Source organism: Chanodichthys erythropterus, chromosome 7 (genome assembly GCF_024489055.1).
Source record: "Chanodichthys erythropterus isolate Z2021 chromosome 7, ASM2448905v1, whole genome shotgun sequence".
Classification (NCBI taxonomy): Eukaryota; Metazoa; Chordata; class Actinopteri; order Cypriniformes; family Xenocyprididae; genus Chanodichthys; species Chanodichthys erythropterus.
In genome coordinates this window covers 8,740,455-8,756,637 of record NC_090227.1, presented here as the reverse complement: position 1 = coordinate 8,756,637, position 16,183 = coordinate 8,740,455, and the positions used below count along the sequence as shown (strand labels likewise).

General features: G+C 36.3%; 1 protein-coding gene across 2 annotated transcripts in view; it reads right to left on the bottom strand.

Moving 5' to 3' along the window:
* Positions 1-13,161, bottom strand: part of rasa2 (RAS p21 protein activator 2) — a 54,421-nt gene extending 41,260 nt beyond the window's left edge. The window contains exons 1-2 of one of the 2 annotated variants that reach the window (XM_067389766.1): positions 13,010-13,161; positions 177-300 (exon numbers count right to left, since the gene is read on the bottom strand). In XM_067389766.1, coding sequence (XP_067245867.1) covers positions 177-300; positions 13,010-13,067 — 182 coding nt within the window. In that variant the 5' untranslated portion in view covers positions 13,068-13,161. Of the gene's footprint in view, positions 1-176; positions 301-516; positions 732-13,009 lie in introns of those variants that run through there. The other variant, XM_067389765.1, reaches the window with a different exon arrangement.
* Between the last annotated feature and the right edge of the window lie 3,022 nt (positions 13,162-16,183).

Below are 16,183 nucleotides of genomic sequence, written 5' to 3'. Positions count from 1 at the left end.
TCCGCTCTCGTTCAAATTACGTGACAGACATTAAAAAAATGGTAGGCCTGCATTTTAGTGAAGCAGCATGAAAACCACATATATGAGAAGTGCTGTACTTTTAAGATAAATATCAACAACATCAGCACGTAGTTTGCATGTGATGTTTGTGTGCTTATGTGTGTTTCCCATCTCACCTTACACTCTTCTCATAGACTTTTGTGCGGTATACTTCCTCCTGGTCCAAACTGATTGTACAGAAGGTGCAGAGGTCACGGAGACGGTTCGGCCCTGAGCTCGGACCCAGATTCTTTGCTTCACCTGCCGAGAAGAGAATAATAGGTGTGTAATTCACATTATTGCAGAGGATATTACAGACAGTTTTCCCAAAAATAAAATGTCATTGTATATAAAATCTGACAATCTGTGTCTTGCAATTTTTTTTGGTATATCTGAACATTGCATTTGAATTAGAGGTTTGCCAGTTGCGGGGTCGGCGATGTACGGCCACTAAGACACACTGTCACGCACACACACATTTGCAGGAGCGCTGTGGTGGTGCAGAGGCTTGAGGCGGATGTGGCTGATGTACGTGGAGCTCATCTAAGATGTGGTTACAGACGAGAAGCATTAACTTCCTCCCAGCATGCACTGGGGCTTCCAGGAGAGCGCTGATTCAAAAGATCAAATTCAAAAAACACACACATTTAGAACCACACATATTAATGTCAGGTCAGATGTAGCCATAACTGATCCAGACCACATCAAACCAAGATGACACAGCTAGAGAATGCAAGAATACACGAACAAGCACCTTATAACTTTTAATCTCAAATGTATATTTTTTTAGATGCTCTGGATTCTTTATTGTGGTTCAGAGCTTTCAGTTTTAAGCCTCTAAAATCACCACAAAATATTTTGTAAAAGCCATTCATAAAATCGTTGTCTTGCGATTCAGCTGTTGAACATATTCTTAGTAGAGACAAACCTTATGTTTATAAGAAGGCATGCATGTCATATTTCATCGTAAATTAAAAAAAAAAAAAAAAAAAAAAAAAAAAGTTATATTTTGCATAAAGACAATACAGCCTATTTCATGACCTTTATCATTTTTAACAGTAAAATTATCATATCAAATAATAAAAAAACTATTTCCTCAAATTCAAATTCTCATTTCTGTAATACAAAAACAAATTATTATTCTCATTACCATAATGCAAATTAAAATGAAGTTTACAGTTGTTAAATATCAGTATATATATATAATATATGTAATTTTATTTAGTAGTTTTTGAATGTTATTTATGCTGATTTAGTGTCAAAACAGGATGATTATCATTAATGCATTATAGTGATAATGGAATTTTTTTTTTTTTTTTGCAAAAAGAGAATTCAGAGGCCAACGTATTATGAAAATAATTTCAAAATGCATATCTTAAAAATAACCTTAATATTTTGCATGCAAAATATAATTTCTATTCTTTTTGCCTGAAACATGACTCCATAATGTGTTGATGACCCTATAAAATTCACCCTACAAGTGATTCTTATATTCTCATTAGGGAGCAGAGACTGAATGCACAAAGTCTGCAACATACACCTTTAGCTATTACACAGTCTCGGTTTCCGGCACACGGACGCACACACACACACACACACACACACCTCTTCCCCTGAACCATTCAGAAAACAACAGCAAATGCAACCCAGAGCAGCTCATAATGATGCTCACAGTCGACACAGATAAAGACTCAGAGGAAACTAAACTCCCAACAGCATACTGCCGCAGGGAGCCGTGATAGCAGCCAATGCCCTAGAGTTAACCCTCTCTTCTCACACACAAACACACAGGTGTGATGAAGAGAAGCGAACATGTGTAGCACTGTATGCTTAGCAACGGAAGTGAACACAAACCACAACCGTGAGGCATGAACAAACAAGATACAAAGGGCTCCACACACATGCAGACACTAAAATCTGGAGTTCCCTACTTGCACTTGTACTCACATACATTCATAGACATAAACAAACTTGAAAAAAAAAAAAAAAACGTGTAAAAAATGCAACCATACCTGATACATTTCTGTGAAATGAGTTGGGCCGATGAAAATAAAAGATATGATTAAAAATATAACAGTTAAATAATGCAAAACTCCACCTAAAGCTCTGCATTTTTCCACAGAATTGGATGGCCATCATTTACTGTTCACGCCCATCCTTGTAGGTGCACTAGGTGATTCCCTACAGAAACATTTTTTGTTATGCTGGTTGAAAGTCTCATATCCTGATAGCAATCACTATGTTAAATGGTCTAAATCTATTTTATTCTAAGCAATAAGGTACGAGAGGCTGTGTTCTATTGTGAATAAGTCACGGCTGAAGGGTGTTGTTAGGCACGACGCAAAGCGGAGCGCCTGCAACCCCTTCAGCCGTGACTTATTCACGATACAGCACTAGCCTCGAGTACCTTATTGCTTTTATAAAACGGTTACCACACAATACAAATATTAAAGCCAAAAATATGTACCAATGCAACTTTCATGAAGTAAACTTTCACTAAATGCCTTCCTTCTGCCAGAAAAAAATAGTCCCTGACCGTGAACAGCAACAGAATTTACATTATTACGCCATTAGATGGCGGCAAAGACTGTCTTTATGAGTGTGTCAGTCAGTAGTGAAGACTTTTACATTGAAAAAACTGAATTGTTGTGAACACTGAAACAAGACGCAACTGACAAATGCTTTGACTAGCGCTGTCAGTCACGGGAAAACCCCTTAACTGTTAAAAGGACAAGATAATACATCAGACATTTAAACAGATTTTTTATTATGAAGGAAAATGCTAAATCTGAATGCAGGTAATAAACTGAGAACAAACAGTTTACGTTGCTAAGAGTGGTTGCTAAGGGTGTTGTGTAGTGATACACAGAACAGTTGGGTGAAGCGGTCATAGCCGTGTTTTATCATGAATAAAACACAACTATTGATCAATCAGAATCAAGGACAGGAACTAACCGTTTTATAATTATATATCATCTGTGAAAGGTGTAGCACCATAAAATATTCATTCATTCCCTCCGAATGAAATAATACAATGTCCTACCTGCCTGTCAGCGTATGTTTTTACATTCCCTCTCGCACCCTGTTCACACAGACATCATACATCATCAGCGTTTATCATGCTATGCAGAGTTTATGTAGACAGAAGTTAGTCACAGAGCACTACAAACAAACAGCAGCCACCTTTTACAGTTCCTACCGAATCAAAACAATGACATAGCAACCGTACGTAATTAAGAGATGGCAACCTGTGACATTCTAACCAGGGCTGTTCAGTCAGACTCGGAATCAAGCATATCCATGTCAACAGTATCAACACCGAAATTAATCTGCAGCAGTCAACACTGAAATTAATCTGTACAACCACCCTAAGTTGTATATGTTCATTATTATTGTAATGTTTTGTGCTTTCAGACATGAGGTAGTCTAACACCGTCTCGTGGTTCTTTGATGAGAGCAGCTGTGTCTGTGTGTGCGCTCATGTTTTGGAGTAGGTGTGGCTTTGGACGGTGATTTGCAGGAGGATGGGATCATACGCTTTCAAAGCTAGCAGGCTAACGTTAGCATTTCCCAGATCTCCTTCTGCACCTTTAATGTTAAACATCCTTAGGCTCTTGCAGGATTAAATATTTTGCCTAATTATGATATTTCTTTCAGCTAAAAATTAGAGTGTCGTGTTCTGTTTTTATCACATTTTCTGGTATTTCAATTGATCAGAATTACACAGATTTTCCTTCAAAATCAATGTAGAAATAAGGAGAAAACATCTACAAATTCCATTTGCATTTTATCTATACAGAACCATCGGTTTCGCTACTGTCACAACTGTGAGTTTTAGTTTCTGGAGTATTTGGATAAAAAACAAAACAAGACAAAACCCCAAATACAAACACACACACACACACACAACACAAAACATAACCACCAGTTTTAGAGTATTTTTGGATACAGAAGACAAAACAAAACACCAAACACTAGACAAAAAAAACCCAACAAAACAAAAAAAAACAAAAAAACAAAAAACAAAAAAACCCCAGAACCATTTGTTTATACAAATTGTCACAACTGTAACTGAGTTTTAGTTATGTAGACAAAAACAAAACAAAACACCAAAGACGGAAAAAAAAAAAAACTAAACAAGACAAAACAAATGGCCACAAAACGCATGCCTACAAGGAAAGCTAAACCAACAATGAAAAAAAAAAGAAAAAAAAAAAATCACATTGTTACTATTATTATTCAATATTATTGAGCTTCTATTCATAACAGCTTGATACATTTTAATTTTAGGCAGAAATACTCTGATGGCAACTGAAAATAGTTAAAATCTATATTCTTTAATATTTTTAGTACATAATATGATCTTGTGAGTGACACTGCAACAGTTAGTTAATATCACATTCACTCTTGAAGATGATTGCATCACTTCGTTTGGTGGTAAAAGCAGAGACTGTTTAGCGTTAGCTGTGTAAGCACTGTACACTGCTAAGGGTGTGTGAGGTGACAGCGTCAATCTGCTTCTTTAAAAAACTATTAATGTCTAATCCCAGTGCCACTGACTGTGAAAACTAAAGCGACTCTTGAGCCCTTGCTAAGCCCTCCTGCCCTGAATCACTCACAACCAGCTCCAGAGACCCGCTGTGATCCCTAACTGCTTTTAAAAGAACTTAACATAGACCCACTGGATAGACCGGAGGGGGAAAACACTGAGTTGGTTAGTTTTTGACCCCATCTTTGACCCTAATTTAGCCAGGCTCATAATAATTTAACTTTGCAAAGTCCTTGTAAAAAAAAAAAAAAACTGAAGTTCCTTAGAAAAACACTGAATAGGCAGAAAAACTAACTTTAAAACTAAACATGGGCTGTGTTTGGAATTGAGTACTATTCTACTATTTGACAGCATACTGACTATTTTTTAAGAGCATTAGCATGGTGTTCAGTATTAGCCAAATAAGTAATACATTTTATTATTACACAGCTTATTAGGTTATTACACAGGTTATTACACAGCTCTCTTGAATACTTGTTTCTGATTGGTCAATTATGAAATTGAGTGGTCAAATATTTAAAAAAAAAATGACTGATATTCTATATATCTGATCTTTGTCCCATGCAAGCAACCAATTTCCAATAGACATAAAACCAGTAGCTGTGCTAGTTTCATGCGTCGTGTCACTCTTTCTTCTTGCAAAATAAAAAAATAAAAAATTCAACACAATTCATGCGTTACACTGGAAATGAAAGGTCAAGTTAAGTGCACAGCATTGTGGGATACTAATACGTGCAACGTGTTATGCTGCACATTTTGGCAAATTTAGCTGGATATTATGAATGCTCATACATTGACAACTGACGAGTATTCTGAACATAGCCCTAGCGCCGTTCCCTCAACTCCAGTGACATCTGAAAGTATGAGACAAAATATATACACAGTATATATATTATAAATAAATATAAAACTACATTTACTGGCCACTTTATTAGGTACACCAAGCTAGTACTGGGTTGGACCCCTTTTTACCTTCAGAAGTGCCTTAATTCTTCATGACATAGATTCAACATGGTGCTGGAAACATTCCTCAGAGATTATGGAATCTCCCATTCCACCACATCCCAAAGGGGCTCTATTGGATTGAGATCTGGTGACTGTGGAGGCCATTTAAGTATAGTGAATTTAGTCATGTTCAATAAACCAGTTTGAGATATCATATAGGGATGGACATGGTCAGCAACAATACTCAGGTAGGCTGTGGCATTTAAACGAGGCTCAATTGGTACTAAGGGGCCCAAAGTGTGCCAAGGAAATATTCCCCACACCATTACACCACCACCAGCAGCCTGACCTGTTGAAACAAGACAGGATGGATCGATGCTTTCATGTTGCTTACACCAAATTCTGACTCTACTCTCTGAATGTCGCAACAGAAATCAAGACTCTTGAGACCAGGCAACCTTTTCCCAATCTTCTGTTGTCCGATTTTGGTGAGTCCTTGCAAACTGTAGCCTCAGTTTCCTGTTCTAAGCTGACAGGAGTGTTATCTGGTGTGGTCTTCTTCTGCTGTAGCCTATCTCCTTCATGGTTCAAGGTATTGTGTGTATAGAGATGCTCTTCTGCATAGGTTGTTTGTAACGAATGGTAATTTGATAGGTAAATGAGTGGTAAATTTTTGGCTTTCTATCAGCTCAAACCAGTCTGGCCATTCTCCTTTGACCTCAGACATCAACAAGGTATCTTCACCCACAGAACTGCTGCTCACTGGATATTTTTCTCTTTTTCTGACCATTCTCTGTAAACCCTAGAGATGATTGTGCATGAAAATCCCAGTAGATCAGCAGTTTCTGAAATACCCGTTTGCGACCAACAACCACGCCACCTTTAAAGTCACTTAAATCACCTTTCTTCACCTGATGCTCAGTTTCAACTTCAGCAGATCGTCTTGACCATGTCTACATGCATAAATGCATTGAGTTGCTGCCATGTGATTGGCTGATTAGATATTTGCACTAACAAGCAGTTGAACGGGTGTACCTAATAAAGTGGCCAGTAAATGTATATGCTGTGGGTTTGTCACATATGCCATGTGTATGTGTGAAAGTAATACTTCTGCTTTACCGGTGTGATTCTATGGATAGTTTTTATGTGTTGTTCAAAACTATTTGTGACAAAATAGTTATTGTGAAAGAAGTATGAAGGTGCAAGAGAAGGATGAGGTTTGAGAGTGAATGGAGTAAGCGGTCAGAAGGTTATGAGTCAATGAGTGTGAGCCACAAGTTTTAAACACCAACCTCAGCTTGTTTGCTATGTTTAAAGACCCCATGAAATCACTTGACGAGCACAGCTGAAACAGGTCTTTTGGGCGTGACATATCGAAGAGCTTGTTTTCTTTTAAAATAGCCAACAGACTTCACATCACTGACCACAAAATCATGGTTTGCTTTATGCTTTTGCTAAAGAGTAGCAGGCTTTTTATTGGAGTAAATTCTGGACACGCCCATGAGGACAAGATGAGTCATCATTATTTCTAGTCTATTTAGACAATTTTCCTTTAAAAATGAAATACAATACAATAATTTCATGAATGCAGGGTAACAAGGAAGGAAAATACCACTAGAAAACAAAAGGTTGTATGGTGGTTTAAATATAATAGGCTATCAGGTTTGTCTACCAAGTACTAAAATGTTCTAATAAGAGCGTCGGAATTGGTTGACACAGGAACAATGTGGCCAGTATAAAGTCGTAAGAGTATGTTGTAAGATGGTCCTCATAGAGCCAGCCCTTAGTTCAGTTCCTCTTTGTTGGCTGTTATTAGTATACTACTGAATGCTTCACAGTTCTCCAACACATCACAACATGAAAACATTTCCTCCTGCTGTTTGTATATGTGCACGCACACCTGCCGATAGCCGGTGCTGGTGACCACATGTAAATGTGGCCGTTTGTGTGCAAAAAGAGGGGGAAAGAAAAGAAAAAGATAACATCAGAGTGAGCAAAAAAGTCTTAATCCATGAGGGTACCAATTACACTTTCCAATGGAAAGATTCATGGCTCAAGATCACAAAAAACGTTTACCAATGCAAAGGTATTTTGAGCAAAATATTGCTAAGGTGTTATGAATAGTTTAAGGCATGTTTCTCAGGTATTCAGAGAGAATTTTAGTGGGTTGCTAAGGTTTTCCTAGTTGTTTTAGCATGTTTATAAGGTATTCTGAAAGAATTTTAGTGAGTTGCTAAGGTTTTTCTAGTTGTTTTAGCATGTTTGTAAGGTATTCTGAAAGAATTTTAGCATTCTGCTAAGGTGTTGCAAATGTGTTATGAGTTGATTTTAGCATATTTCTAAGATGTTGTGTGAGTATTTTAGCATCTTAGCATGTTTTTAGTGTGCTTCTATCTGTATTGTCATGACATATCCTAGGGCTGCACAATTAATCGAATTTCTAATCGTGATTACAATTACAGATGCCACAATTACGTAATCGTTCAAAGGCGCAATTACAAAAAAAGCCCACTTACATTAGTCTGCGTGCCTAAAATGTTTTTTTCTTTCTACAAGTTATCTTAAGGTTTTTTATGTTTTAACTCTAGTTTTAGTATAACATTATAATACCATGCCTATTTTTACTTTTTTTATTTAAAGAAGAAACCAAACCAATGTATAGTTGACATTTGAGGCTTAATGCTATAGTAAAGAAATTCAAGTTTTTCAGGAAGAGTGTTTTCATCTTATTTTTATATAAAAATATGGCATGCAGTTGTTTCAAACAATAAAGATATTCAAAACATTCAATGTAAATTGTGCTAATCGTAATTAATAATCACAATTGATTTTCAATTGATTTTTGTCATAATTTGTGCAGCCCTATATCCTATAATGATGATACTAAAGGAATAAAATAACCTATCATAGTGATTCCCGTCAACTTATAAACTAATATTCAATAAAATAGGTGGCCAACTTGTGTGAGTTACTACAAGCTAACAATCCTTAAAAATAGGGCCCAATATACTGTTAAAGGGATAGTTTACCCAAAAATGAAAATTTGATGTTTATCTGCTTACCCCCAGTGCATCCAAGATGTAGGTGACTTTTTTTCTTCAGTCGAACGCAAATTATGATTTTTAACTGCAACCGCTGCCGTCTGTCAGTCAAATAATAGCAGTGATTGGGAACTTGAACAATAAGAGTGGAAAAAACTTCCATAGACAAATCCAAATTAAACCCTGCGGCTCGTGACGGCACATTGATGTCCTAAGACACGAAACGATCGGTTTGTGCGAGAAACCGAACAGTATTTATATATATATTTTTACCTCTAATACACCACTATGTCCAACTTCATTCAGCTTCCTGTTAGTGAGGTCTGATCGCGCTTTGACAACGGAAGTGATGTCTCGCGCTCATTGAAGTATATGGGCGAGACATCACTTCCGTCACCAGAACGCGTTTTTTGACCTCACTAACAGGAAGCTGAACGAAGTTGGACATAGTGGTGTATTAGAGATAAAAATTATATAAATAATGTTCGGTTTCTCGCACAAACCGATCGTTTCGTCTCTTAGGACATTAATGTGTCGTCACGAGCCGCAGGTTTTAATTTTGATTTGTCTAAGCAAGTTTTATTTACTGTTATATTTGAAGTTCCCATCCACTGCTATTATTTGACTGACAGACGGCAGCGGTTGGAGTTAAAAATCATAATTTGCGTTCGACTGAAGAAAAAAAAGTCACCTACATCTTGGATGCACTGGGGGTAAGCAGATAAACATCAAATTTTCATTTTTGGGTGAACTATCCCTTTAATATGAAGGAATTATCTGTATTGATTTTTCACATGTTTTACCTGTATTGTAAATGATGAATTGCATTATAATATTGTATTTTAAAGTTAAAGGAAATGAACGAAAACTTAACAAAAAAAAAAAAAAAGGTATCGGTAATATTATCTGTTTTTCTATGGATTTTTTTTTCTTACTGTGTAAATAAAGTATGACGCTTCAGGGAAGCTATTCTAATCTTTATTTGTTAATTTCTCTGCAGAAGCAATGAAGTATAACACTTGGCCAAAGTATATTTGTCATTATTATATTTTTGACCGTGTCGACAGGCTTATTGTGGCCCAAATCTGAATTAATATCTAATTTTCTGTTAAGCTCAGGGATTTCAGTCGCTTTAGCAGATTGATATTATTGCAGGAATTAAATCAAAAACATTATGAAGGCTGCATGCACAGAATGGTTTATTTTTGTTTGTTGAGGCCATAACCCAATTTGTGGTTATGCTTGCTGTTAACATACGTTCCGATTAGGACACTTACGGACAAATCATTTGTGACGCACTACACACAGTGGCCTACGTACTCAAAACTCATAACAGTCATTCTGAAACCGTTGTGTGATTTTGTGAATGAGAAAGCCATTGAGCTGCATTCATTCACCGCATGGACCAATGGGCAGTAGCCATTACTAGACAAAGACATAACAGTTGTTGTCAACCAACTACAAAACACTAGTAGACAAATGAATGCCCTTATCCTTTCATAAAAATAGGAGTGGAGCAAACCACACCATATATTTAGCCCAGTGTGTTAATAACCACAGACTAACTGCACAACTAAAACAGTTAGCAATTGATCAATTGATCAGGGTTACGTGCGTTACACTGTCCCCTTTGAGAGTTTCGGATATGCTGGACAATTTGATTTGATAGCACATGATTGATGTCATGGGACATGTCTCTGTTTACAGTGTGCCATTCAGTCTGTATCTCCCTGATTTTTCCTGAACCTCATCTTTTCAGTCAGGGCGAATAAATCTCTGATTAAGGAGTGGTTTGACCAAAGACTTGTGTGTGTAATTTAAAAAACAGTTCTTCGGAAGGCTCTGACATCAGCAACCAGAGGTTTATCCATTAAAAAAAAAAAAAAAAAAACACGTCAGGTTTAAATTATAGGAAATGTAGGTTAGATAATGTAAAAGTGAACAGTACCTGGTTTATTCCCAAAGTTTATGAACAAGAGAGCAATTATTCATCAGTACTCTGTAATTTCCTAAGGACTTTCCCAATTCTTCATGAAGTTCATCTGTAACTTTAATGCACTAAACATGACACCATTTTTATATTTTCTGTCAGATCAAATGAAACAAAATTTTATATGATTTTACATGCATGTATATGAAATGTACATTCATATCATAAAACAGCATGTTATTCACTAATATTGCTGTTAGCATTTTTATCACTTTACTCTACACGTTATCGGAATTGAGCTGAGGTTGGAACTTTCAAGTTTCCCAAATGCCCTGAAAGTCCCAACTACCAAAAACGCCCCCACACTCCCATTGTAGACAGCTGTTTCAGTACAGTGGCAACGCAGGTTACTGGGTGGTTACTGTAATCAGAAAAGCCTACCCTCATCCAGGTGAAAAGATAAAAGCGATGTCATTCACACAATCATACGCCCATACACAGTTTTAAAAATGTGCATAAAGGGCTATACATAAGACTAATGCTGAAATATCTATAAAGGTACTAGTTTCTAAGGTACTATATGGGTTATAAATGGAAATAAAACTTTTTAACCGAAGTTTGTTCAAAATAAAATATACCGCACAGGACATCTTTTTCATCACATTATATTGAAAGTTTTTCTTTTTATACTCCAGTAAAATGAAGAGCTATTCTACTTCATATGAATTATGCAATATCATTTGGATATGAGGCTTCCAGTGAGCTTTCCAGTGAGCGATGAATTACCACGAAGTTACTTGCAACACAGAAGGTTTCAGTTCAATTTTTTTTTTTTTTTTTTTTTTTTGGTGGGTGAGGGGTGGGAGACAGTAAAAACATAAGCACCAATCATTTTGACATTGTAAAGAAAATATCTCTTTAAATAAATTGAAATTAAATTTGAATCAGTCTATTCAAAACACACCTGACATGTCAAAATCTCAGGGACCATTTTATTTCAGACACGGCAATCTTTCATTTGCCTAATAGTGACAGCTGTCATATCCCTTACAAAAAAAGTACTATGCACTAAGAGTATCATAAAGTATTATCATAGTACACTTTAAAAATGTGCTGTTGCCTTTCCAATTTTCCAGTCAGTTAATTTAAATGTTTTTAGATGTCATTCAAATGTTAGTACATGACAAAACATTTTACTTTACCAAAAATACCAATCTACAATAATGGTATCAAAACTTAATATAAAAGTACACTTGCAGTTTAATTTACGAACATTTCGTTTAAATGATATTAGATGTAATTACAAAGTTATTACTTAAAACATTTTTACACCGTACTGCGACGGCCTACCATAGTGATGAATGATGATGATACTCATGTACAAATGAACTGAATTTGTCCTTTCGAAGAATAACATTTTATTACCATGGGAGAACTCCAAAACTATTATGGTATTACCACGGTGTCATGTCCAAATTGATTTTAGTTCCATGGTACTTTGCAGGGATTTCCTGGTACAAGTGGGCAATATGTCTTATATACTATATAACTAAATCAACAGGGCTGTACTGGATTATACAAATTAATGTCATTTATAAGGATCACATCCACTTTTTACCCTGTAAATATAAAAAATATATATTTTTAAAATAATTGTAAAATCATAATAAATTAATATGGGATCTTCTGAGTGTAAAAAGCTTTCTGTCATTTTAATTTCTTTTTTAGATGACAGTAGCTCCTAATACCACGTTACCACAGTATTATTCTACTAACTATAATGAATGTGGAATGTAAATTAAGTGCGTGCTATCATATTTAATTTGAAATCACTTCACAATTATTTAGTTAAAGTTTATATTATACATAATATACGATTCGCCTTTACAAATGGTTTTGTAGAAAATTGTAAAAACTATAATAATCTGTGGCAGTGTTCGCGTATTTGAAGCGATGCAACAACTTCCGTCCAGCTCAGAATTTGTCAAATTTCGGCGAGGATCCCACCGTCTATTTCACAACCTCAATCCGGGTAAGAATGAAACAAACAACCGCCAACTCTGGTGACATAAAGACGCGTTTAGTTAAAACGGTTTAATAAAGAACAATATTTCACTCCTGTACTGACATTTTTAGTGAATAAAAACGGCGGTTGTGAGGGGGAACCAGGCTATGGAGCATGTTAGCACCACGGCTAACTCACAGATAATGGGGGAAACAATTAACTGTATCTGTCACTAAAGATGTAAACATTACTTAAACATAAAATACCTAAACTCATGCGAGCTACATATCCAAACGGTGCGTAAAATGTGACAAACAGCGCTGGATTCTCAGAGCCCCATCCAGTAACTCTGAATGTGAGTGTGTGTGTGTGTGTGTGTATGTGTGTGTTGCTCCTACCGCGCCCCTCTTTCCCCCGTGCCGATCCTTTTCTTTCTCTCCCAAAGCCATCTAAACATACTCTTCCACACACACACCAAACTCGCAGCGTGTCGCACTTACATATCTTTCCTCGGAGGCTCTGCAAAATCCGGATTTTCGTGTCGTCTTCTTCCGCCATGGTCCAAGTTTCGTCTCTGTACAGTACATTCAACACTTATCACATCCGTTTATGAATGCAGGCTCACGGACGGACGGCCCCGAAGCGTCACCGGCTCAGTGCGATTGGTCGCGACACCAGACCGGGATTTGTGTGAATCAACTCACACAGGCAACATCATGTAGTCAAAACAAACGGAAGCCCTAGTGGAGGACGAGCGACAGAGCAGATGAACGGGCACTCGGAAGAAACTCAGTGACTTGTGTTTTAAAACTTACTTAGTTGTTCACCGAGAGAGCATTTTTGGAGTTGTAGGTACTTACCATACCCCAAATTACTGTCAAGATACACCGCTCACTAGGTTTTGAAACCGCCCCTGTGTGGGTAGTTTGGGAAGCAGTACAAATCTGATAGCTATGGTTTGGTGGATAGATTTTGTCTGACCTTAAAGAAATTTTAAGATTGAATAAAAATATCTTGAAAACCACAATAGTTATTGTTAATAGTTATTAAATAAAACTTATATGACATATTTATTTTTTTTACCTTTATGACAGAGTATTGTAATAATAATATAATGTAAAACATCAATAATTATCATATTATATAATATTATTTTATTGCCATTAATCAGACTATGGACCTATTTCACAAACTGTGGAAATTTATATATATATATACACACACTCTCTATATTGCCAAAAGTTTTGGGACGCCCGCCTTTACATGCACATGAACTTTAATGACATCCCATTCTTAATTGGTAGGGTTTAATATGGAGTTGGCCCACCCTTTGCAGCTATAACAGCCTCAACTCTTCTGGAAAGGATTTTTTTATGAGTGTGTTTATGGGAATTGTTGACCATTCTTCTAGAAGCGTATTTGTGAGGTCAGACAGTGATGTTGGTGAGAAGGCCTGGCTCGCAGTCTCCGCACTAATTCATCCTAGGGCTGGGCGATATATCTCATGCGATTGTCACGCGCATTTCGTCAGTAAAGCCGGTTCCCTGATTACCGCTAAATCGCCATCACCTGCTTTCAATTGGAGCGGCATTTAATAAACAGAGCCATAGATCACTGATAAGCCACGCAATATCGCGTTCATTATCGAAGGCGATGCATCTGAGATATGATCGTGATATTGCGTGGCTTATCAGTGATCTACAGTTCTGTCTATTAAATGCCGCTCCATTTGAAAGAAGGTGATGGTGATTTAGCGGGAATCAGGGAACCGGCTTTACTGACGAAATGCGCGTGACAATCGCATGCGATATATCGCCCAGGCCTAATTCATCCCAAAGGTGTTCTATCGGGTTGAGGTCAGGACTCTGTGCAAGCCAGTCAAGTTCCTCCACACCAAACTCACTCATCCATGTCTTTATGAACCTTGCTTTGTGCACTGGTGCACAGTCATGTTGGAACAGGAAGGGGTCATCCCCAAACTGTTCCTACAAAGTTGGGAGCATTAAATTGTTCAAAATGTCTTGGTATGCTGAAGCATTAAGAGTTCCTTTCACTGGAAATAAAGGGCCAAGCCCAACTCCTGAAAAACAACCCGACACCATAACCCCCCTCCACCAAACTTTACACTTGGCAAAATGCAGTCAGGCAAGTCCATTCTCCTGGAAACCGCCAAACCCAGACTCGTCCATCGGATTGCCAGACAGAGAAACATGATTCGTCACTCCAGAGAACACATCTCCACTGCTCTAGAGTCCAGTGACGTCATGCTTTACACCACTGCATCTGACGCTTTGCATTGCACTTGATGTAAGGCTTGGATGCAGCTGCTCGGCCATGAAAACCCATTCCATGAAGCTCTCTACGCACTGTTCTTGAGCTAATCTGAAGGCCACACAAAGTTTGGAGGTCTGTAGCTATTGACTCCACAGAAAGTTGTCGACTTCTGCACACTGTGCGCCTCAGCATGCACTGACCCCGCTTTGTGATTTTAGGTGGCCTACCACTTTGTTGCTGAGTTGCTGTTGTTCCCAATTGCTTCCATTTTGGTATAATGCCACTAAAGGTTGACCGTGGAATATTTAGTAGTGAGGAAATTTCACGAATGGACTTATTGCACAGGTGGTAACCTATCATGGTACCATGCTTAAATTCACAATTTGACCCATTTTTTTCACAAATGTTTGCAGAAGCAGTCTGCATGCCTAGGTGCTTGATTTTATTCACCTGTGGCCATGGAAGTGATTGGACCACCTGAATTCAAAGTTTTGTGGCAATATAGTGTGTGTATATATAATATAACATAATATTTATATATATATATATATATATAATACATTTATAACCCACATACCTATGTGTATACATTAAGATTGAATACTGCTCTACTCAAAAATCTCTTGAAAACCACATTAGTTATTAGTATGATTATTACTAATAAATAAAACTTATGACACATTGTTTATTTATTTTTCATCTTTATGGCAGAGTATAATAATAATATAATGTAATACATCAATAATTATCATATTATTATATTATTGCCATATATATATATATATATATATATATATATATATATATATATATATATATATATATATATATATATATATATATATATATATATATATACAGCTATGGAAAAAATTAAGAGACCACTCCAAGTTCAGAAATCAATGTTAAGTGGTCTCTTAATTTTTTCCATAGCTGTAATATATATATATATATATATATATATATATATATATATATATAAATAATTTGTGTATATGTGTGTGTGTATATATATATATATATATATATATATATATATATATATATATATATATATATATATATATATATATATATATATATATATATATAATATTATTATTAATAATAATAATAATAGTATTATTATTATTATTATATTTATAACCCACATACCTATATGGTATATTACAAAATACTAGTAAATAGTAGACTACTGCAAGGAGGTTTCTAGATGGAAATTTGACAGCTTTCTCTTGTCTAATTGATGTATTTCTTTGTATCATGGATTTTGTTTACCTTGCTATAGTTTACTGTTGTTTCAGATTCCAAATCTGGAAATGTGAAAATCGTCAATTGGTGCACTTAAACGTAGCCACTGTCACCAAAGGAGCACAAACATGTTATTGTAATGTTGTTTT